The 24547-nt window shown below is 44.2% G+C and overlaps 1 protein-coding gene across 1 annotated transcript in view; it reads left to right on the top strand.

The window, feature by feature from the left end:
* The window catches only part of LOC129815182 (intermediate filament family orphan 2-like), a 76446-nt gene extending 52585 nt beyond the window's left edge, over positions 1 to 23861 (top strand). The window contains exons 3-8 of the mRNA XM_055868676.1: positions 11918 to 12013; positions 15868 to 16389; positions 16873 to 17021; positions 17571 to 17769; positions 18062 to 18160; positions 18696 to 23861. Coding sequence (XP_055724651.1) covers positions 11918 to 12013; positions 15868 to 16389; positions 16873 to 17021; positions 17571 to 17769; positions 18062 to 18160; positions 18696 to 18929 — 1299 coding nt within the window. The 3' untranslated portion in view covers positions 18930 to 23861. The remainder of the gene's footprint in view (positions 1 to 11917; positions 12014 to 15867; positions 16390 to 16872; positions 17022 to 17570; positions 17770 to 18061; positions 18161 to 18695) is intronic.
* Positions 23862 to 24547: the final 686 nt, after the last annotated feature.

Genomic DNA, 24547 nt, shown 5'->3' with positions numbered 1-24547 from the left:
ATCCTTTGAATCAGGGCAATTCCACCGTAACGGAATTGCGCTGAAACTCACTTGCTCTGAGATGTTTCACTTAAAATGTATGCCAAACAAAAACCATTGATTTCAAAGTTGAACAAACCATACAACTCTATGCAAAAGTACTACTTTTAACAATTTACATAGAATATTTTACAAAAACACATTTACTGGAAGAACTGTGCAGATGCAAAGTTTGGTAACCGAATTAAGATTCAACAATGTCTGTAGAAAGAATGATGTGTCAGCTATGACATGACACATTGCCTAAATTTTTTTATTTTGGTTATTGAACTACAGTAAGTGAAGTGGATTTACACCTGGTAACGGAATTGCGGTAACGGAATTTCATCATGTGTCCCTGATCTGTACTACACAGAAATAGATAATTATGGATATACATGTCATCCTCTTCATGGTGATGTATCCTAAATAGGTACACTAAGGTATAAACATGCAATATCCTCCTTTGCATATTTGGGTATTATTCTACATACTGGCAATTCTTTTAATGAGCTCTGCCCCCAACCAAGACCAAATTTGGTTGGTCTGGACCAGACCAAATCTGAACCAATCATGGTGTATGTTTCACAAGTTTGGACATCAAATTACAGCAAGCACAGTAGAGCTCAGGGGCCTCATTTGTCAATGGTTTATGGACACAAAAAAATACTCTAAAGCTTGCATGCTTGAGTTTTCCCGCAAAGGTTGGTATTTATCCATTTTGAACTTGAAGGGAAAGTGCATATATCTCCACTCAAATCTCAAACCATGCGTGTGCACAACTTCTACAAGGTTGATCAACTCTATTGCAAGCAAATAGACATATTGTTCATTTGAAGGAAATGGGAGGTGTTTGATGCACAGGAAGTACAATAGTGGTAAGTTAATAAAAACATTCAAATGTAGGCCTAATGATAAAACACATGCATTTGCTGATGGTAAGGAGATTGCATAGCAGCATGTCGTCTAATACAATATATTTATTTTGTTTTTATTATATAGGCCTAAATCAAACATATTGCAGGACATGTCTCTCCTTTGCTGACATAATTGGTTTCAATTATTCTGTCTACACAACAAATGTTCATTCGCTCATTCAATAGTGAAGCATGCTCTGAAGTAAACAGACCGGTAGCCTTGACAGTAGCCTACAGTATGTGACAGTATGGGTACGCTCCAGTGTTAATGTGCGATAGGATTAGGAGTGTGAAAATCAAAGACTAGCCTATCTAATTTGAGCCTATACCAAGGCAGGAGATAGAAACACAATCATGTATTGATAAACAAAATATTGAACAACAATTAGTATTTTACATAGAAATGTGGGATGCAGCATTTACTTTAAAATTGTTAGAGAGGACAATCAATCTTGCAGAATGCATGGACAGTGTTTGGCATTCACTAGGCTGCATGCATTTTTTGTTTGTAAAAGTCACAAACATTCTGCCCACACATCTACAGAAATGTGATCAAATTTGCTATTGCACTTTCTTTCAGGAACTATCATGGCACAGTTCCAACATCTCCAAATTATACACAAATTAGGTCGTTTTTGTTACCATAAAAGGTGAATGGAGGGCGTTTTCTAGGTGGGGTTGGAGTGGTCGTTCACGACCGCATAAATATAATATAAGGAGACCGTGTGAGTCAAATATAATACAATATAGCTCTGATATATCAATGAAATCATGCATATATGTTGCGTGCAACAGTTTGATAAATCCCAATAATTTGTGAGGCAATGCAAATCCTAGAATCTCCATTTACGCCAGAATTTAGTAAGACATTTACACATGGTTGATAAATGAGGCCCCAGTAGAGTACAGCACAGAATAGTAGAGTAGTGTCAGTGTTTCCCCGATAACTCGTTGCTGTAACGGCTGTCCTCCTCTTCTTCATCCGAAGAGGAGCAGGGATTGAACCAAGGCGCAGCGAAGTTTGAACACATAATGAATTTAATGACAAGACGAAAAACGAACACGAACTACACTTGAAATAATACAAAATAACAAACGACGTAGACTGACCTAAACATGAGAACTTACATAAACACGAAGAACGCACGAATAGGAAACAGACTACATAAACCGAACAAACCGTATACAGTTCCGTATGGTGCAACCATAACACAAACACGGAAGACAATCACCCACAACGAACACTGTGACAACGCCTACCTAAATATGACTCTTAATTAGAGGAACGCCAAACACCTGCCTCTAATTAAGAGCCATACCAGGCAACCCAAAACCAACACAGAAACAGAAAACATAGAATGCCCACCCAACCTCACGTCCTGACCAACTAACACACATAACAACTAACATAAATAGGTCAGGAACGTGACATTACCCCCCCCACAAGGTGCGAACTCCGGACGCACCAGCACAAAGTCTAGGGGAGGGTCTGGGTGGGCATCTAACCACGGTGGTGGCTCAGGCTCCGGGCGAGGTCCCCACCCCACCATAATCCATCCTAGCTTCCTCCCTCTAAGAATGTCCACCCTCTTTTTACCCCCACAAAATCCTCTTAATAACCTCACTAATAAGGACAGCACCGGGACAGAGAGATAAATCAAGACAGAGGGATAGATAAGAATATAGAGGTAGATCAAGATAGAGAGGGAGATCAGGATAGAGGGGCAACTCCGGACTGAAAGGCAGCTCCGGACAGAGAGACAGCTCTGGACTGATGGGCAGTTCTGGGTATCTAGCCGTTTCAGGCTGAAGGGCAGCTCATGGCTGACTGACGAATCTCGACGCTCATGGCTGGCTGACGGCTCTCGACGCTCATGGCAGGCTGACGGCTCTCGACGCTCATGGCAGGCTGACGGCTCTCGACGCTCATGGCAGGCTGACGGCTCTCGACGCTCATGGCAGGCTGACGGCTCTCGACGCTCATGGCAGGCTGACGGCTCTCGACGCTCATGGCAGGCTGACGGCTCTCGACGCTCATGGCAGGCTGACGGCTCTCGACGCTCATGGCAGGCTGACGGCTCTCGACGCTCATGGCGCTCTGGCGGCTCTCGACGCTCATGGCTCTCTGACGGCTCTGGCTGCTCATGGCTCTCTGACGGCTCTGGCTGCTCATGGCTCTCTGACGGCTCTGGCTGCTCATGGCTCTCTGACGGCTCTGGCTGCTCATGGCTCTCTGACGGCTCTGGCTGCTCATGGCTCTCTGACGGCTCTGGCTGCTCATTGCTCGCTGGCGGCTCTGGCAGATCCTGTCTGGTTGGCGGCTCTGGCAGATCCTGTCTGGTTGGCGGCTCTGGCAGATCCTGTCTGGTTGGCGGCTCTAGCAGATCCTGTCTGGTTGGCTGCTCTAGCAGATCCTGTCTGGTTGGCGGCTCTGGCAGATCCTGTCTGGCTGACGGCTCTAGCGGCTCCTGTCTGGCTGACGGCTCTAGCGGCTCCTGTCTGGCGGATTGCTCTGTAGGCTCATGGCAGACGGGCGGCTTTGCAGGCTCATGGCAGACGGGCGGCTTTGCAGGCTCCTGGCAGACGGATGGCTCAGACGGCGCTGGGGAGACGGATGGCTCAGATGGCGCTGGGGAGACGGATGGCTCAGATGGCGCTGGGGAGACGGATGGCTCAGATGGCGCTGGGGAGACGGATGGCTCAGATGGCGCTGGGGAGACGGATGGCTCTGGCCGGATACGGTGCACTGTAGACCTGGTGCGTGGTGCCGGAACTGGAGGCACCGGGCTAAGGATAAGCACCTTCCTACTAGTGCGGGGAGCAGGGACAGGGCACACTGTATTCTCAAAGCCCACTCTATAACTGATGCGTGGTACCGGCACTGGTGACGCCGGGCTGAGGACAAGCACATCAGGATTAGTAGGGGGAGAAGATACAGTTTGTACAGGGCTCTGGAGACGCACTGGTAGCTTAGTGCGTGGGGCCGGAACTGGAGGCACCGGGCTAGATACACGCACTACAGGGAGAGTGCGTGGAGGAGGAACAGGGCTCAGGATACGCACTGGTAGCCTAGTGCGTAGTGTAGACACTGTAGGTACTAGGCTGGGGCGGGGAGGTGGTGCCGGAAATACCGGACCGTGGAGACGTACTGGCACTCTTGAGCATTGAGCCTGCCCAACCTTACCTGGTTGAATGCTCCCGGTTGCCCGACCAATGCGGGGAGGTGGAATAACCCGCACTGGCCTATGTAGGCGAACCGGGGAAACCATGCGTAAGGCAGGTGCCATGTATGCCGGCCCGAGGAGACGCACTGGAGACCAGACGCGTTGAGCCGGCCTCATGACACCTGGCTCAATACCCAATCTAGCCCTACCAGTGCGGGGAGGTGGAATAACCCGCACTGGGCTATGCACTCGTACAGGAGACACCGTGCGCTCTACTGCGTAACACGGCGCCTGCCCGTACTCCCGCTCTCCACGGTAAGCCTGGGAAGTGGGCGCAGGTCTCCTACCTGCCCTTGGCCCACTACCTCCTAGCCCCCCCCCAAGAAATTTTTGGGAATTACTTACGGGCTTTTTTGGCTTCCGTGCCAGACGCGTTCCCTCATAGCTCCGGTTCCTCTCCCCGGTAGCCTCTGCTCTCCTCAGTGCCTCCAGCTGTTCCCATGGGAGGCGATCTCTACCAGCCAGGATCTCCTCCCATGTGTAGACACCTTTTCCATCCAATAAATCCTCCCATGTCCATTGCTCCTTCTTTTCCTGTCCCTTACTCCGTTGACTCCGCTGCTTGGCTCTGGTATGGTGGGTGATTCTGTAACGGCTGTCCTCCTCTTCTTCATCCGAAGAGGAGCAGGGATTGAACCAAGGCGCAGCGAAGTTTGAACACATAATGAATTTAATGACAAGACGAAAAACGAACACGAACTACAATTGAAATAATACAAAATAACAAACGACGTAGACTGACCTAAACATGAGAACTTACATAAACACGAAGAACGCAGGAATAGGAAACAGACTACATAAACCGAACAAACCGTATACAGTTCCGTATGGTGCAACCATAACACAAACACGGAAGACAATCACCCACAACGAACACTGTGACAACGCCTACCTAAATATGACTCTTAATTAGAGGAACGCCAAACACCTGCCTCTAATTAAGAGCCATACCAGGCAACACAAAACCAACACAGAAACAGAAAACATAGAATGCCCACCCAACCTCACGTCCTGACCGACTAACACACATAACAACTAACATAAATAGGTCAGGAACGTGACAGTTGCCGCCACTCCCAAAAATGTTATATATACACAGTACCAGTCAAAAGTTTGGACACACCTACTCATTCCACGTTTTTTTCTTTATTTTTTACTAATTTCTACATTGTAGAATAATAGTGAAGACATCAAAACTATGAAATAACACATACAGTTGAAGTCAGAAGTTTACATACACCTTAGCCAAATACATTTAAACTCAGTTAAACAATTCCTGACATTTAATCCAAGTAAAAAATCCCTGTTTAGGTCATTTAGAATCACCACTTTATTTTTAAGAATGTGAACTGTCAGAATAATAGTAGAGAGAATGATTTATTTCAGCTTTTATTTATTTCATCACATTCAAAAGATTACATAAACTCAATTAGTACTTGGTAGCATTGCCTTTAAATTGTTTAACTTGGGTCAAATGTTTCAGATAGCCTTCCACCAGCTTCCCACAATAAGTTGGGTGAATTTTGTCCCTTTCCTCCTGACATAGCTGTTGTAGCTGAGTCAGGTTTGTCAGCCTCCTTGCTTGCACATGCTTTTTCAGTTATGCCCACAAATTTTCTATAGGATTGAGCTCATTGCTTTGTGATGGCCACTCCAATACCTTGACTTTGTTGTCCTTTTTGGCACAACTTTGGAAGTATGCTTGGGGTCATTGTCCATTTGGAAGACCCATTTGCGACCAAGCTTTACCTTCCTGACTGATGTCTTGAGATGTTGCTTCAATATATCCACATAATTTCCCTACCTCATGATTACATTTATTTTGTGAAGTGCACCAGTCCCTCCTGCAGCAAAGCACCCCCACAACATGATGCGGCCACCCTCGTGCTTCACGGTTGGGATGGTGTTCTTCGGCTTGCAAGCCTCCCCCTTTTTCCTCAAAACATAATGGTCATTATGGCCAAACAGTTCTAATTTTGTTTAATCAGACCAGAGGACATTTCTCCAAAAAGTACAATCTTTGTCCCCATGTGCAGTTGCAAACCATAGTCTGGCTTTTTTATGGCGGTTTTGGAGCAGTAGCTTCTTCCTTGCTGAACGGCCTTTCAGGTTTTATCGATATAGGACTCGTTTTACTGTTGATATACACTGCTCAAAAAAATAAAGGGAACACTTAAACAACACAATGTAACTCCAAGTCAATCACACTTCTGTGAAATCAAACTGCCCACTTAGGAAGCAACACTGATTGACAATAAATTTCACATGCTGTTGTGCAAATGGAATAGACAAAAGGTGGAAATTATAGGCAATTAGCAAGACACCCCCCAAAACAGGAGTGATTCTGCAGGTGGTGACCACAGACCACTTCTCAGTTCCTATGCTTCCTGGCTGATGTTTTGGTCACTTTTGAATGCTGGCGGTGCTCTCACTCTAGTGGTAGCATGAGACGGAGTCTACAACCCACACAAGTGGCTCAGGTAGTGCAGTTCATCCAGGATGGCACATCAATGCGAACTGTGGCAAAAAGGTTTGCTGTGTCTGTCAGCGTAGTGTCCAGAGCATGCAGGCGCTACCAGGAGACAGGCCAGTACATCAGGAGACGTGGAGGAGGCCGTAGGAGGGCAACAACCCAGCAGCAGGACCGGTACCTCCGCCTTTGTGCAAGGAGGAGCACTGCCAGAGCCCTGCAAAATGACCTCCAGCAGGCCACAAATGTGCATGTGTCTGCTCAAACGGTCAGAAACAGACTCCATGAGGGTGGTATGAGGGCCCGACGTCCACAGGTGGGGGTTGTGCTTACAGCCCAACACCGTGCAGGACGTTTGGCATTTGCCAGAGAACACCAAGATTGGCAAATTCGCCACTGGCGCCCTGTGCTCTTCACAGATGAAAGCAGGTTCACACTGAGCACATGTGACAGACGTGACAGAGTCTGGAGACGCCGTGGAGAACGTTCTGCTGCCTGCAACATCCTCCAGCATGACCGGTTTGGCGATGGGTCAGTCATGGTGTGGGGTGGCATTTCTTTGTGGGGCCGCACAGCCCTCCATGTGCTCGCCAGAGGTAGCCTGACTGCCATTAGGTACCGAGATGAGATCCTCAGACCCCTTGTGAGACCATATGCTGACACATGCACATTTGTGGCCTGCTGGAGGTCATTTTGCAGGGCTCTGGCAGTGCACCTCCTTGCACTAAGGCGGAGGTACCGGTCCTGCTGCTGGGTTGTTGCCCTCCTACGGCCTCCTCCACGTCTCCTGATGTACTGGCCTGTCTCCTGGTAGCGCCTGCATGCTCTGGACACTACGCTGACAGACACAGCAAACCTTTTTGCCACAGTTCGCATTGATGTGCCATCCTGGATGAACTGCACTACCTGAACCACTTGTGTGGGTTGTAGAATCCGTCTCATGCTACCACTAGAGTGAGAGCACCGCCAGCATTCAAAAGTGACCAAAACATCAGCCAGGAAGCATAGGAACTGAGAAGTGGTCTGTGGTCACCACCTGCAGAATCACTCCTGTTTTGGGGGGTGTCTTGCTAATTGCCTATAATTTCCACCTTTTGTCTATTCCATTTGCACAACAGCATGTGAAATTTATTGTCAATCAGTGTTGCTTCCTAAGTGGACAGTTTGATTTCACAGAAGTGTGATTGACTTGGAGTTACATTGTGTTGTTTAAGTGTTCCCTTTATTTTTTTGAGCAGTGTAGATACTTTTGTACAAGTTTCCTCCAGCATCTTCACAAGGTCCTTTGCTGTTGTTCTGGGATTGATTTGCACTTCTCACACCAAAGTACGATTAATCTCTAGGAGACAGAAAGCGTCTTCTTCCTGAGCGGTATGCGGCTGCGTGGTCCCATGGTGTTTATACTTGCGTACTATTGTTTGTACAGATGAACGTGGTATCTTCAGGCGTTTGGAAATTGCTCCCAAATATGAACCAGACTTGTGGACTCTACAATTATTTTTCTGAGGTCTTGGCTGATTATTTTGATGTTCCCATGATGTCAAGCAAAAAGGCACTGAGTTTGAAGGTAGAAATTGAAATACATCCACAGGTACAATTCCAATTGACTCAAAAGATGTCAATTAGCCTATCTGGAGTTTCTAAAGCCATGACATCCTTTTCTGGAATTTTCCAAGCTGTTTAAAGGCACAGTCAAGTTAGTGTATGTAAACTTCTGACCCACTGGAATTGTGATACAGTGAATTATAAGTGAAATGATCTGTCTGTAAACAATTGTTGGAAAAATTACTTGTGTCATGCACAAAGTAGATGTCCTAACCGACTTGCCAAAACTATAATTTGTAAACAAGAAATTTGTGGAGTGGTTGAAAAACGAGTTTTAATGACTCCAACCTAAGTGTATGTAAAATTCCGACCTCAACTTTATGGAATCTTGTAGTAACCAAGAAAGTGTTAAACAAATCCAAAATGTATTTATATTTAAGATTCTTCAAAGTAGCCAGCCTTTGCCTTGATGACAACTTTACACAATCTTGGCATTCTCTCAACCAGCTTCACCTGGAATGCTTTTCCAACAGTCTTGGAGGAATTCCCACATATGCTGAGCACTTGTTGGTGCTTTTCCTTCACTCTGCGGTCAAACTCATCCCAAACCATCTCAATTGTGTTGAGGTCGGGTGATTGTGGAGGCCAGTTCATCTGATGCAGCACTCCATAACTCTCCTTCTTGGTCAAATAGCCCTTACACAGCCTGGAGGTGTGTTGGGTCATTGTCCTGTTGAAAAACAAATGATAGTCCCACTAAACGCAAACCAGATGGGACGGCGTATCGCTGCAGAATGCTGTGGTAGCCATGCTGGTTAAGTGTGCCTTAAATTCTAAATAAATCCCAGACAGTGTCACCATCATTATCATAATTGCAGCATCTGGATGCTCCTCATTAATCACATCAGACCAACAAATATTTCTAACATCATCCACATAAGAGTCACAGCAAAAAAAATGGTATGATCTCTTATACACCCTTTTAGGCCCAGCTGTTGGAACTTTGACTTTCCTGGATATAGCCACTATATTGTGATCACTGCATCCAGTGGGTACGGATATAGCTTTAGAACAAAGTTCTACAGTATTAGTAAAAATGTGATCAATACATGTGGATGATCTTGTTCCTGTAGTGTTTGTAAACGTCCTGGTAGGTTGATTAATAACCTGAACCAGATTACAGGCACTGGTTACAGTGAGAAGCTTCCTCTTGAGTAGACAGCTTGATGAAAACCAGCTAATATTCAGGTACTCAAGAAAGTAGACCTCTCTGTTTACATCACATACAGTTTCAAGCATTTCTCACATATTATTTAGATACTGACTGTTCTCACTTGGTGGCCTAAAACAACACCCCAAAAGAAAATGCTTTAAATGTGCCAAATGAACCTGCAACAAAAACACCTCAATAAAATGTTGTCCACAACCATGTTGTTCCGCCTTGATTGTCCCTCGATATAGTCTGATTTAGCCGTCATTGTTATCATGGATTCACATACAGAAATTATGTCCTCTCTCAATGACTTACAGATTGCTGTCATCTTGCCGTTCTCCTGTTTCAACTCATCGAGCTGACCCTGGGAGAACTGCAAACTGTTCTTCAGGTCCTGGACCACTCTGGTCAGGTCGTCCATTCTTTTATTAGTTTACTCCACCAGTATTTGGCACTTGAAGCTATTTTCTTGTTGTTGTAACAACTGCTTGTAGAACTATTTTTGTTTGTTTAAAAGATCCTTCACGTGTGATAGAGAGACACCACTGTCCTCAACGGTACTTTGGTCTCTGCCGGTTTTGGTCTTTGTCATGGTAGCTAGCGACGTAGGTTATGCTGTTAATCCTCACTGTTCCAGACAGGGCAGGTCGCAGGGGAGATTGAAAACAACAACAACAAACAGCAGGGATCTAGACAGCCACAAACCAGGAAAAATCCGCAGTCCCAGACACAATGGCTAACCGTGTCACGGGCTGCGTTCAAGCCCTCAAGAAAACCCAGCTAGCTTGATAATGCCAAAAAGGTCCTCAGATCCGTCCTTGTTTGACAGGATCACTGGACAGAGACTAGCAGTCCCAACAACTGATGCCAACTGTGTCGCGGGGTCCAAACAAAAAAGTTAGCTAGCTACTTCCAATACACTTTCAAAACAACAAACTTTTCAAAACAAAAAAACCGAGCTCTTCCTCGTTCCGCGTTCAAAAGGAAGTGACGTATTACAACCTGACAAGGTAGGGGTGGTGTATCAATTCATCAGTAGAGTAGAGTTCAGTACACTACAGTAGAGTGCAGTAGATTACAGTAGAGTAGAGTAGGATATAGTACAGTACAGTAAAGTAGAGTAGACTATAGTTCAGAACAGTACAGTAAAGTACAGTAGAGTTCAGTAAAGTACAATACAGTAGAGTACAGTAAAGTACAGTATAGAGTGGCCAGACGTAAGCCACTCCTCAGTAAAAGGCACATGACAGCCCGCTCAGAGTTTGCCAAAAGGCAAAGATTCTCTGGTCTGATGAAACCAAGATTGAACTCTTTGGCCTGAATGCCAAGCGTCACATCTGGAGGAAACCTGGCACCATCCCTACGGTGAATCCTGGTGGTGGCAAAATCTAAGCCATTTTAGAATAACACTGTAATGTAACAAAATGTGGAAAAAGTTAAGGGGTCTGAATACTTTCCGAATGCACTATATTTCTAGTAAGGGGTATTTGCTTATTCAACATTTTTAGGGTGGAAAATTTGTGCGTAAAAAAATATATGCCTTAATATCAAAAATAATATAGACTCTTATCTTTCCATGTTGGTGCTCATGGGTCCTTTTACGTGGAAATGACCATTACTTATTGTACATGCCACCATCCTTCATTTCTTACGGTCTGTTCATATCCATAATGTCTTGAGCGGGTGTGTGTCAACAGAATTTGTCCCGAGATAGTCAGGTAGTAGGGCTGGGAATTGCTAGGGACGATACGATATTATGTGATTCTTATGATTTTTACTATTCTATATGTATTGCGATTTGATACTGTGATACTGTCTAAATTAATATCTTGATATGTAACTGTATAGATGTTTTCCCCCATCACTATCTGGTAGATGTATGTCAGAAAACCTACATAGACCCTGGTGACCTGGATGGCCACCATAGCAAACCTGGACATCCGTGTCTCACCACTATGCCCCGTGCCTCATCGTTACACCAGTTTGCAGTATCATGGCCCAAGGCAGGCACCATGGTTCCTATGCAACATCAAAAGCCTCAGCAGGTGCTAGTACAGTAGAAATCCCCCCTCTCTCTGCACCACCGTCAACAGACAAATTGATCAATGGCAGCATATGTGTTTGTGTTGGATTATGGGTCAGCAGAAAGCTGGAAGAGAGCAGACTTCCCTGGGGTGCTCTAACCTCTCTGAGGTGACACAGGTAGATATTGTTTAGCATGGAAGTGAAACAGGAGGTCTGCATTATAATAGTCATTTGACAAATAATATCAGTTGATTATGTAGTGTGATTTACTCTGTATGTGGTCCCCCTGGGCATCTACTGTAATGTCCATAATCCATCTTTACTACTTATCCCACTGCATACTTGTACAAATATAGATTGGGGCCATATTCAATAACATGCTTTCTCTAATATGGTAAATAAGAAAGTGTGTTGATATTTTGCTGCATGTCTTTGAGTGTATGGGGTTGGGGCATGTGTTTGAATTGTGCAAATCTGTGTGTATGTGTGTGTGGTGTGTGTTCAGAGTGCCCAGGAGTCAGAGGAGATCCAGGATGAACTGAATGAGAAGGTGGAGAGACTTAAGGCTGAGCTGGTGGTCTTTAAGAGCCTTATGAGCGATGTGAGTATAGTATACACACCCTCACACTTCACAGTACACTCACTCTTTCCATGACATAGACTGACCAGGTGAATCTAGGTGAAAGCTTGATCCCTTGTTGATGTCACTTAAAATCCCCTTCAATCAGTGTAGATGTAGAGAATAATAATGGTGCCGAAGGAGATGGCTGCCGTTTTACGATCCCGTAACCAATTGTGCTGTTGTGTATGTTTTTTCACGTTATTTGAAACTTATTTTGCACATAATATTTCTACCACCGTGTCTTATGACCGGAAAATAGCTTCTTGATATCAGGGCAGTGATTACTCACCCCATACTGGAGGAATTCTTCTTCAACGAGTCGGATGGGAAGGATTTACTCCAGACACCCGACAAGGCCCTCAGACACCCGACAAGTCTTATATTGACATAACCTGAAAGGCCGCTCAGCAAGGAAGAAGCCACTGCTCCAAAACCGCCATAAAAAAGCCAGACTACGGTTTGCAACTGCACATGGGGACAAAGATCATACTTTTTGTTGAAATGTCCTCTGGTCTAATAAAACAAAAATAGAACTGTTTGGCCATAATGACCATTGTTATGTTTGGAGGAAAAAGGGGGAGGCTTGGAAGCCGAAGAACACCATCCCAACCGTGAAGCCCATGGGTGGCAGCATCGTGTTGTGGGGGTGCTTTGCTGCAGGAGGGACTGGTGCACTTCACAAAATAGACGGCAACATGAGGTAGGGAAATTATGTGGATATATTGAAGCAACATCTCAAGACATCAGTCAGGAATGTAAAGTTTGGTCACAAATGGGTCTTCCAAATGGACAATGACACCAAGCATACTTCCAATGTTGTGGCAAAATGGCTTAAGGACAACAAAGTCAAGGTATTGGAGTGGCCATCACAAAGCCCTGACCTCAATCCCATAGAAAATTTGTGGGCAGAACTGAAAAAGCATGTGCGAGCAAGGAGGCTGACCAACCTGACTCAGTTACACCCGCTCTGTCAGGAAGAATGGGCCAAAATTCACCCAACTTATTGTGGGAAGCTTGTAGAAGGCTCCCCGAAACGTTTGACCCAAGTTAAACAATTTAAAGGCAATGCTACCAAGTACTAATTGAGTGTATGTAAACTTCTGACCCACTGAGAATGTGATGAAAGGAAGAAAAGCTGAAATAAATAATTCTCTCTAGTATTATTCTGACATTTCACATTCTTAAAATAAAGTGGGGATCCTAACTGACCTAAGACAGGGAATTTTTACTTGGATTAAATGTCAGGAATTGTGAAAAACTGAGTTTAAATGTTTTTGGCTAAGGTGTATGTAAACTTCCGACTTCAACTGTAGCTCTCTTGTTATTTTACTGCTACTGTTTAATTATTTGTTACTTTTATTTTCTATTTTTTACTCATTCATTTTTTACTTAACACTTGTTTATTTATTTTTCTTAACTTCTTAAGGCATTGTTGGTTAAGGGCTTGTAAAGTAAGCATTTCATTGTTAGGTCTACACTTGTTGTTTTCGGCGCATGTGACAAATACAATTTGATTTGATTTGAGATGAAGAGGAGGAGACAGCTTAAAGAAGGAGGTGCCAGGCACACCGGTTTGTGTCAAGAACTTGAACGCTGCTAGGTTTGTCACGCTCAACAGTTTCCTGTGTGTATCAAGAATGGTCCTCCACCCAAAGGACAGTCAGCCAACTTGACACAACTGTGGGAAGCATTGGTGTCAACATGGGTCAGCATCCCTGTGGAACGCTTTCGACACCTTGTAGAGTCCATGTCCCAACAAATTGAGGCTGTTCTGAGGGCACAAAGGGGTGGGGTTTAACTCAATATTAGGAAGGTGTTCTTAATGTTTGCTACACTCAGTGTATATCCTTGTTTTTTATAGGTGATGATAGATGTTGTCAGTCATACTGTAGAGGTCCTTAGGGCTTCATTCATCATCCTGAACACACTTAGAGACTGGGCTCCAGGACAGGCTAGTAGATTCATACCCCTCCTTGTTTGGATTTTTACCCAGCAGTGAAAACATATTCTGCCACAAACAACATTTCAGACAGGCACAGTGCTCAGATAGGACTGTTTTCATAAACGAACTGCAGATCAACAGGACTTTACGCTGTGTCCACAACAATTTATTTTTCTCATGGGGTGGCAGGTAGCCTAGTGGTTAGAGCATTGGTCTAGTAACAGAAAGATTACAAGATCAAATCCCCGAGCTGACAAGATTCAAACCTGCCGTTCTGCCCCTGAACAAGGCAGTTAAACCCCTATTCCTAGGCCATCATTGAAAATAAGAGTTTGTTTTTAACTGACTTGCCTAGTTAAATAAAGGTAAAAAAATATTATAATAATTAAATGGAGCTTGGCTCTAGTGTGACGGCTGTAATATACTGCAGCAGGCTTAGCTTGGGAGTCATTTGGATTGCTGTAGAAACCATTCTAGCTTGGCTCCCTCTCTTATTGACTTCTCTGTTTAACTGGCCATGTCGGTTAGTGGCATTATGGGTAATAGCAGCTTCCTCGCCATGGCACAACTACCTGTAGTCAGAGAAGAGAGGATACATTCAGTACAGTAGTAGATCTATGCGGCAACACAGTGTGTCTAATCTGATAGATGTCCTGGGTAGTGAATAAACACTGTAATTTGGGACCTTAGGATTGGTGTACTTTGTCATCGCTCATTTATTAAGGGTGGTCGACATCTGAGTTCCAAATATGTCAGGAGATCTCAATACGTCAATATGGATCTGGATATGAAAGTAAGAGATACTTCTATTCCTGCCTTCCCACTCCCCACTCCCCTTTACCCTATAACCAAAATACTAGCCTTACCCTTGTAGACGGTTTAGTATAGAATTGTTTGGTCATAATAGCATATTAGACTAATTGCAAGTTATTGAGTGACAAAAAGAAGCATGGGACGCAGCAGTGAACAAATTCATTTTGGAGTTTCCTTTGGACCTTCACAGAAATGTTGCATGATGTGTTATTGACCCAGACTGACTGGATGTGGGTTTCTGCCGGGTCTGCAATTCAACAAGTGTATTCAATTGACTTTAACACTGCTGCATATGCTAGGCCGGCTCTAGCCTTTTGGGGGCCCTAAGTGAGATTTGGTTGGGGGGCACGCAATTCTCCAGATTTTGCCATGGGAAGGAGAGACGAAGAGACATCATGAGTAATTTTATAACAAATGTCATGCAATTCTACAACTTTTGCCACAGGATAAAGTTTTGCAGTTTTATAACACATTTCATACAATTTCACTCATTTTGCCATGGGGTGGAGAGAAATTTCTGCAGTTTTAAAGCGAATTTCCTGCAATTCTACACATTTTGCCATGACTTATGCCATGTTAATGATATCTGAGTGAGAGGGACTAACAAAATCAATGGGGGCCCCCTGGAGGTCAGGGCCCCTGGGCATGTGCCCTATGTGCCTTGTCAGTATTCGGCCATGATTACTAAAAGTTTAGACTGGTTAGACTAATTTAACAATCTAAAAATTGTTCACTGACATGTCTAATTGAGTGACTGTCAGTGACTGACAAAACAAGAGATAAACTGCTGATGCATGACCAAAATTCAAACTTGCGCCTTGTGTATTCTACTATTCTAGCTCGACTAAGGGCGCTAAGCGACTGCTTATGTTGCTTATGGCTGGAACCGGCCCTGCGCATATTGCCAATCACAGATAACCAGTCATGGATGAACTCAGCATGTGACTTATGTTATTCATATCTGTCCGATAGCTATAAAAAGCGTTTAGAGATTTGTTGAATATAGTAAGGAGAGGTTTTGGTGGGGTGATTCTCTACTTCACAGCCAGCAACACCGACCCCTCTCCTTCCTCTCCAGCAAATGTCTGACATGGACACTAAGATCCAGGAGAAAGCCATGCGGGTGGACATGGACACTAAGATCCAGGAGAAAGCCATTCGGGTGGACATGGACACTAAGATCCAGGAGAAAGCCATTCGGGTGGACATGGACACTAAGATCCAGGAGAAAGCCATTCGGGTGGACATGGACACTAAGATCCAGGAGAAAGCCATGCGGGTGGACATGGACACTAAGATCCAGGAGAAAGCCATGCGGGTGGACATGGACACTAAGATCCAGAAGAAAGCCATGCGGGTGGACATGGACACTAAGATCCAGGAGAAAGCCATGCGGGTGGACATGGACACTAAGATCCAGGAGAAAGCCATGCGGGTGGACATGGACACTAAGATCCAGGAGAATGCCATGCGGGTGGACATGGACATCTGCCGGCGCATTGACATCACCGCCAAACTGTGTGACGTGGCTCAGCAGCGCAACTCAGAGGACATGTCAAAGATGTTCAACGACAGCCCGGCCTGGTCGCTCCCAGAGAGGGTGTGTATCTATCTGTATGTTAGGCCTCACTCTGGAACAGCTAACTACCGGTATACTGCTGCTATACTCTCTTCTACATAGGCAGACACACACCACTAAGACAATACTCATTGACCCCTCCTCCATACACACACAAACACAGTCATTGCTCAGCAGTGAACTGCTGATGCTGTGACTCTCTGCACTGCACACAAGGTTATCACATTGTGCAGACAGTGCTGGCTAAAGCCCAACTATGAATCCAGACAGAAACAGACCAGAAGCTTTTTAGGAGGTGCATTGTACTGCTTAAATTACTAATGTCGGATTAGATAAACTGCCCCAAATTCTGCATTGATGCCGCCAGTAAGTAATCTGGTTTTGTGTGTGTGTGTGTGTGTGTGTGTGTGTGTGTGTGTGTGTGTGTGTGTGTGTGTGTGTGTGTGTGTGTGTGTGTGTGTGTGTGTGTGTGTGTGTGTGTGTGTGTGTGTGTGTGTGTTCCAGGGTGCCATGGCGTGCTGCAGGAAGAAGGAGTGCAGGCCTGTGTCTGACGAGGACAGCTCTGAGATGGATGCAGACCCCAGCACAAGTACCTCAGAGGAGGAGGTCCCGCTCAACGTTACTGACGAAATGAAACGCATGCTCAACCAGCTGTGAGTCAGCCTTCACACACACAAACACACACACACACACACACACACACACACACACACACACACACACACACACACACACACACACACACACACACACACACACACACACACACACACACACACACACACACACACACACACACACACATGGTGCATTGTGTTTCTATCATGTTGTACTTTGCTCCCATCTAGTGTTAATTCAGAGTCCTGCATTAATTATTTTTTCAGTAGTTGATTTCCTGTGCTACAATTAGGGCCACCAAATGATAGATGAGAACATTAAAACAAAGAATATCTATTCATTGTGTATATGAATTCCTCAGTGTAATATTAGATATTGGTTATAAGTCTTATTTGTATTGTACTAAATCTGTCACTGTCTCAAGTCAGTCTCAAACACTGTATGTAGTCTGTTTTCCTGCATGCCGTCTCTGTATCTTTCTTCCTCCTCTGTGTTTGGACCTCTTGTAAGGTGGTGCCTGTTGTGTTTGTCCTCTCTTCCTTTCTCTCTCTCTTCCTTCCTCTCGCTGTCTCTGTCCCCCATAGAAATTGTTTAGATGACAATTTTGTTGCCAGGAGGGAGACGTTTGACATTGATGATGACTGTGACAGCCTGACGTGGGAAGAGAATGACGAGACCCTGTTGCTCTGGGAGGACTTCAACAACTACAACATACAACCCGGTGCCATCACCGCGGCAAACTGCACAGTCACCAGCGCAGCCAACAGCAACACAGAGGAGCCTGTGAGTCGGAATAGACACCATACAGTAAATGTCAAGGATACATATGTACAGGATAATGCATAAACATTTCAATTACCACTACCTACTGATAAACTAATGGACAAGGGTACAGGAGGGCATAGAGGAGTTGTTCACCTCCCAAACCTCCCATCCATTCATATTCAGCAAAGTGAAATGTTTGCAGTAAAATAACTTATTTTCATTTTGAAATCCTGCCCATTGTTCTGCTCTCAGTTGAGAAATTCAACATCCTAACAGAATGTATTAGTTAATCTTCTTTGCTTCCTCCCAGGTCTCTCAGGATGGAAGCCTGGGCAGCCTCATAGATGAGACAGAATCACTATTCAAGACCAGAGAGCAGGAGTACCAGGAGACCATTGGCGCGATTGAGGTGAACAGGCAGTGTTTGTGGGTGTGTGCATGCGTGTCTGCCTGCCTACGAGCCTGTGTGTGTATATGTGTGTATGAGAGAGACAATGTGACAGAAAGAGGTAGGGGCTTACAGTAACAAAAATAGAGGGAGAATGAAATCCCCTGAGATTTATCTACCTCTTAGAGATTGTCCCTGGGAAATTTTTCCTCTCATTGTATCTAATAGAAACACCTGTCAAGTGAAAGTACAGAGGAGGGCGACTGCCTTTGATTTGTTGGTTGTTTTGTCCCTCTCTCTGTTTGGTTTTGATTTGTGACTCGGTTGACGATTTCGGCCAGAGTGATTCAGTCCCTGGCAGGGCTGCCACCTGTCCCTGATCAACATCACTGATGTCTCTCTCTCTTCTCTTTCCTACTTTTTTTTCTCTGGCTCACTTTCACCTTTCTCCTCCTCTTCTCTCATCTCTCTGTCCATCTATCTTTCTCACCCTCTCCCTCACTCTAACTCTCTCCCTCCCTCCATCTCCCCCTGCCCCTCTCTCTCTCCCTCTCAGATGGAGCTAGCCACAGCGAAGAGTGACATGAACAGACACCTGCATGAGTACATGGAGATGTGTAGCATGAAGCGTGGTCTGGACGTGCAGATGGAGACGTGCAGGAGGATGATCAAAGGGGGCAGGAACTCTCCCTCCGTCAGTTCGGTGGCTAGCAGCGACTCAGGGAACACTGACGACATCCAGGACAAACTACTGGACAAGGATGGACAGGCTGAGGTGCCAATCAGTTGATAGCCTGGCTCCACCCCCTTCCTCCCCTGTTCACTGACAGCTGCTCACAGAGCTCCACTTTGCTTGGGGGCTGACCCCAGTGTTCTGCCCTGCTTGGCATCTTTAGCCAAGGGTTACTGGTGGTCCTGATGGTCCTAATGGTCCTATGGATCTGGACCACTGTCCCAGGCCCGGAACTGGTGCTTATTGTCTCTGTTCTCACAGGAATGGAGGGGGGCGGGGTTCATTTGCTCCACAAGTGTTTTAAGGCAGAGGTGGCACATACAATATACTGTCTGAGCTGGGCTCTCTTCCACAGTGCTGCACAGGAACATCCATAAAAACAATCAACATGATCAAACCAGTCATTCTGGCTCACTATTAGCATAGTCTAAACAGTTCCACTGTCACGATTGTCATTATATTGGCCTGAGGCTGAACAGTCTATTTGGTGAACAGGGAACAACATGCACAACATTATTCACCAGTGAGAATATCTTTCCTTTTTTTATTTTATATAATCACACAAAAAAATCACAGATCAAGAGCAGTCACATTATTTTGTACTTGCATGTTCCCCATAGATGCAGATTGATTATTCACATATACTGTACATGCAAATGTTCAAATGGGGATTGAAATGTTCTCACCAAAGAGTCAAAGCTAAAAAAATCAGTTCGACTGGACTCTCCACGGTTACCAGTGTTGACTGGGGAACGGAGCAAAGCCCTTTGCTGCAATAATGCATTATTCACATTCTATGCAATTTAGCTAGCCTTATTTCAGGATAACCTTTGACCTTCATTACCCCTCTTTTCCCTCATTCCCTCATTTAAGCCAGCAGCATACCACCCTGCGTACCACTGCTGGCTTACTTCTGAAGCTAAGCAGGGTTGGTCCTGGTCAGTCCCTGGATGGGAGACCAGATGCTGCTGGAAGTGGTGTTGGAGGGCCAGTAGGAGGCACTCTTTCCTCTGGTCTAAAAAATAAAATAAAAAAATAAAATCCCAATGCCCCAGGGCAGTGATTGGGGACACTGCCCAGTGTAGGGTGCTGTCTTTCGGATGGGACGTTAAACGGGTGTCCTGACTCTCTGAGGTCATTAAAGATCCCATGGCACTTATCGTAAGAGTAGGGGTGTTAACCCCGGTGTCCTGGCTAAATTCCCAATCTGGCCCTCAAAACCATCATGGTCACCTAATAATCCCCAGTTTACAATTGGCTCATTCCTCCCCCTCCTCTCCCCTGTAACTATTCCCCAGGTCGTTGCTGCAAATGAGAACGTGTTCTCAGTCAACTTACCTGGTAAAATAACGGGAAATTTTTTTAAAAATGATTTGCCTTTTTAAGCTGGGCAGGTGTGCTCCTGTGTGTTCTCCAAAGTAGAAGAGCAACGGGAGGTGCAGAATTATCTCAAAAAAGGAAAACTCCCTTGTTTCCTTTGTCAAAGGCATACCTTCTCCCCCTATCCATGTTAATTTAGAGGCCGTAAACATTTGAACGGTTATCCAAAACAATATGGAACAAGGTGCCAGCAACGTGCTGTTTTTGATTTGTATTGCCTTATGCTTATTACTATCATAGTAAGCTTCAGCTAACTTGAGTTATTTTCCCTTAAATGTATCTAATTGGTAGAACTAAGTTATTGATGGTCCCTTGGCCTACTCTTTGGTAAGTCCAAAGCAGTGGAAGCTGCTGAGGGGAGGATGCCTCATAATAATGGATGGAACGCAGCGAATGGAATGGCAACAAACACATGGAAACCATGTGTTTGATGTATTTGATACTAATCCACCTATTCAGCTTCAGCCATTACCACGAGCCCGTTCTCTCCAATTGAGGTGCCACCAACTTCCTGTGGTCCAAAGAGCTTTTGAAAGTTATTGGTCACCTGTTTGTTCTCTCAGAGAGAGGGTAATGAAATGATATATACATAGAACAATCACGTAAACAGGCAATACCATGAACATTGGTTGATGATACATTCCCTAGATTATACACTGAAAAATTAGGTATTTAGGATTTTCTTTTGCCAATCTTGGATACTAAAATCAGATGGCCTTTCATAACAACTCCCACCCGTCTGTCCAGCAGGGTGCACTGTTCCTATCATATTCCGTTGTCTAATTGTCATGCACCCTTGATTGGGTTTATAATTGTTTCTACTTGGTTAAGAGGGCTGTTGGCATGTGATCGTATACCCCAGATGCCTTTCTGTTCATATTGCTCTATGTATAATGAATTTTGTTGTATTACATCCTGTCTAATGATTTGAATTAAATTAATCAATTAACACAATTGATCAATGCATGGGGATTGGGAGAGGTTTTCTGGAAGTTATTTTTCAATTGGTTTATGGAATGTTGTTAGTTTACAGAATCAAGGACAAACGTGCTATTTGTATGATGAGGGTTTTAAGATGTAAAAATAGAAAAATAATGACATTTGTCATTGCATTGTTTTATGAAAGACGAAGGGCTATTGCATTTGGTTGTTTCTTTGAATTATTTTACATTGAACTAGAGGCACATAGTTGTAGTACAATAGTGTTGCAATTCCCTATAATTTCTTAAATCAAAAGATACATTATGTTCCTGTAACTTTACATGGGCCCATGAATTTGCATTTACAGATTGAATGGTGAGTGTTGAGGAATAAATGAAATATTATCTTCTTGTTTAACAATCATGGATGGTAAAAATGGTATGGAAACTTAACTATTTCATAATTTCATCTGACACAAAGATTCTGGCCCAACCAGTCTATTGTATATCATGTCCTAAACCATGGTAAAATGTCAAAACTCATACACACTATAAAGACAGATAACATTTAGGGAGAGGCCTTATTCCCAGCTAAGTATAAAAAATAATTTGTGTTAGATTTAAAATCAGCCTGACGAGTGCAGCAGTAAGCCATGCTTTTTTTGTCCTTTGTTGCACCATACAGTATAGGCTGGGAAACACCTTGTACGTTGTACAGTAGTCCTATGTGGCTGTTTGTGTGATGAGCACTGACATAACAAAATCTCCAAATGCCTTTAGTTCTCATGTCCCATGATGACTGTAATATTGTTGCATATTTTCAATTGAACAGATTGTAGACACCTTCTTTGCTGAATGTATGGTCAATATTTAGGAGCAGTCTTCTGAGTAGACCAACAGTCCCAACCTTACAATCAGAACTGGTGTATATCTCAGGATATGGGTCAGAACACAGAAACCTGATGTGTACATGGCACATTGTTCTTTATTGTCTAAGCAAACAAAAATTGTACATGTATAGTTGAACTACTACATTATGTACCCTTGCAGGACGTAAGTTTGGCTTATTGAGCCTATATGGGAATTTGAAATTGTTGGGTTTAATTGTTTCATAGGTGTTTTATATGGTTGGTTTTATCAATGTAGTGCTAGGGTCTAAAGTGTTACATTAGCCATTACTGAAATGTACACTGTATGACCAAAAGTATGTGGACACCTGCTCGTCGAACATTTCATTCCAAAATCATGGGCATTAATATAGAGTTGGTCCCCCATTTGCTGCTATAACAGCCTTCACTCTTCATGGAAAGCTTTCCACTAGATGTTGGAATATTGCTGCGGGGACATGCTTCCCTTCAGTCACAAGAGAATTAGTGAGGTTGGGCATCGATGTTGGGCGATTAGGCCTGACTCGCAGTCGGTGTTCCAATTCATCCCAAAGGTGTTCAATGGGGTTGAGGTCAGGGCTCTGCAGGTCAGTCAAGTTCTTCCACACTGAGTTCGACAAACCATTTCTGTACGGACCTCGCTTTGTGCACGGGGGCATTATCATGCTGAAACAGAAAAGGGCCTTCTCCAAACTGTTGCCACAAAGTTGGAAGCACAGAATCATCTAGAATGTCATTGTATGCTATAGCATTAAGATTTCCCTTCACTGGAACTAAGGGGCCTAGCCCAAACCATTGTTCCTCCTCCACCAAACTTTACAGTTGTCCCTATGCATTCGGGCAGGTAGCATTCTCCTGGCATCCGCCAAACTCAGATTAGTCTGTCGGACTGCTAGATGGTGAAGTGTGATTCATTACTCCAGAGAACGTGTTTCCACTGCTCCAGAGTCCAATAGCGGCGAGCTTTACACCACTCCAACCGACGCTTGGCATTGCGCATGGTGATCTTAGGCTTGTGTGCGGCTGCTCGGCCATGGAAACCCATTTCATGAAGCTCCCGACGAACAGTTCTTATGACGTTGCTTCCAGAGGCAGTTTGGAACTTGGTAGTGAGTGTTGAGTCCAAGGACAGGCAATCTTTACACGCTTCAGCACTCGGCGGTCCCGTTCTGTGACCTTGTGTGACTTCCCACTTCGTGGCTGAGCCATTGTTGCTCCTAGACGTTTCCACTTCACAATAGTAGCACTTACAGTTGACGGGGCAGCTCTAGCAGGGCAGAAATTTTACGAACTGACTTGTTGGAAAGGTGGCATCCTATGACGGTGCTACGTTGAAAGTCACTGAGCTCCTCAGTAAGGCCATTCTACAAATTTGAAGGGGTGTTCACATACTTTTGTATGTATTGTGTATCTTCCATTGCTTTGTCACCCTAACGTTCAGCGTTTGTCTGTAGTGGGTGGTATTCCCTGTGTTCTAGAGAGGCAGAGGTAGGTCACCATCCCCAGTCAAGGTGGCCATGGAGGAAAGTACTGTCTTCGATGACCATTGACCTCATTGTATTTTCATACACATTACATAATGATGACGCCTGCTGTTTTTAATTCAAATGATTTATTTCCCAGCATCTTTATTTTTTCAATGCATACCTCTGTGCATTGTAAAATATGATGTTATTTGTATGTAAACTATTAGTAAAACATTGCATTCATGGGGATTCGGGGTATACTGTTGTTTGAAAATAATGAATGTGCACTGTAATTGGTGTTGGGGGAAAGTGAAATAAAATGGTGGATTGCCTTCAGCTTGAGTCTGTGTTGTCCTCTAGAGATGTATCATGTTTAATTATACATATTACAAAATGTTTGATCTGTATGTAATTGTACCCACCTCATACAGTCTACTCTACATTATCCTGTGCTTAAGTAACAAGTTGAAGATGGATTCATATCGCCTAATAACAATGATGTCTAAATAATCTGATAGACAGATAGATTGATAGATAGAAAGACATACTGTACCATGCCTTCAGAAACTGTTCACACCCCCTGACATTTTCCACATTTTGTTGTGTTACAGCCTGAATTTAAAATGTATTACATTTAGTTTTTTTGTCACTGGCCTACACACAATACCCCATCATGTCAAAGTGGAATTGTGTTTTTATAAATGTTTACAAAATAATTACATTTGAAAAGCTGAAATATCCTGAGTCAACAAATATTCAACCCCTTTGATATGGCAAGCCTAAATAATTTCAGGAGAAAAAACAAACAGGCATTGAATATCCCTTTGAGCATGGTGAAGTTATTAATTACATTTTGGACGGTGTATCAATACACCCTGTAACTACAAAGATACAGGCGTCCTTCCTAACTCAGTTGCGGAGAGGAAGGAAAATGCTCAGGGATTTCACCATGAGGCCAATTAAAACAGTTACAGAGTTTAATGGCTGTGATAGGAGAAAACTGAGGATGGATCAACACCATT

Source organism: Salvelinus fontinalis, chromosome 18 (genome assembly GCF_029448725.1).
Source record: "Salvelinus fontinalis isolate EN_2023a chromosome 18, ASM2944872v1, whole genome shotgun sequence".
NCBI classification, from domain to species: domain Eukaryota; kingdom Metazoa; phylum Chordata; class Actinopteri; order Salmoniformes; family Salmonidae; genus Salvelinus; species Salvelinus fontinalis.
This window is presented reverse-complemented; position numbering and strand designations above follow the sequence as displayed.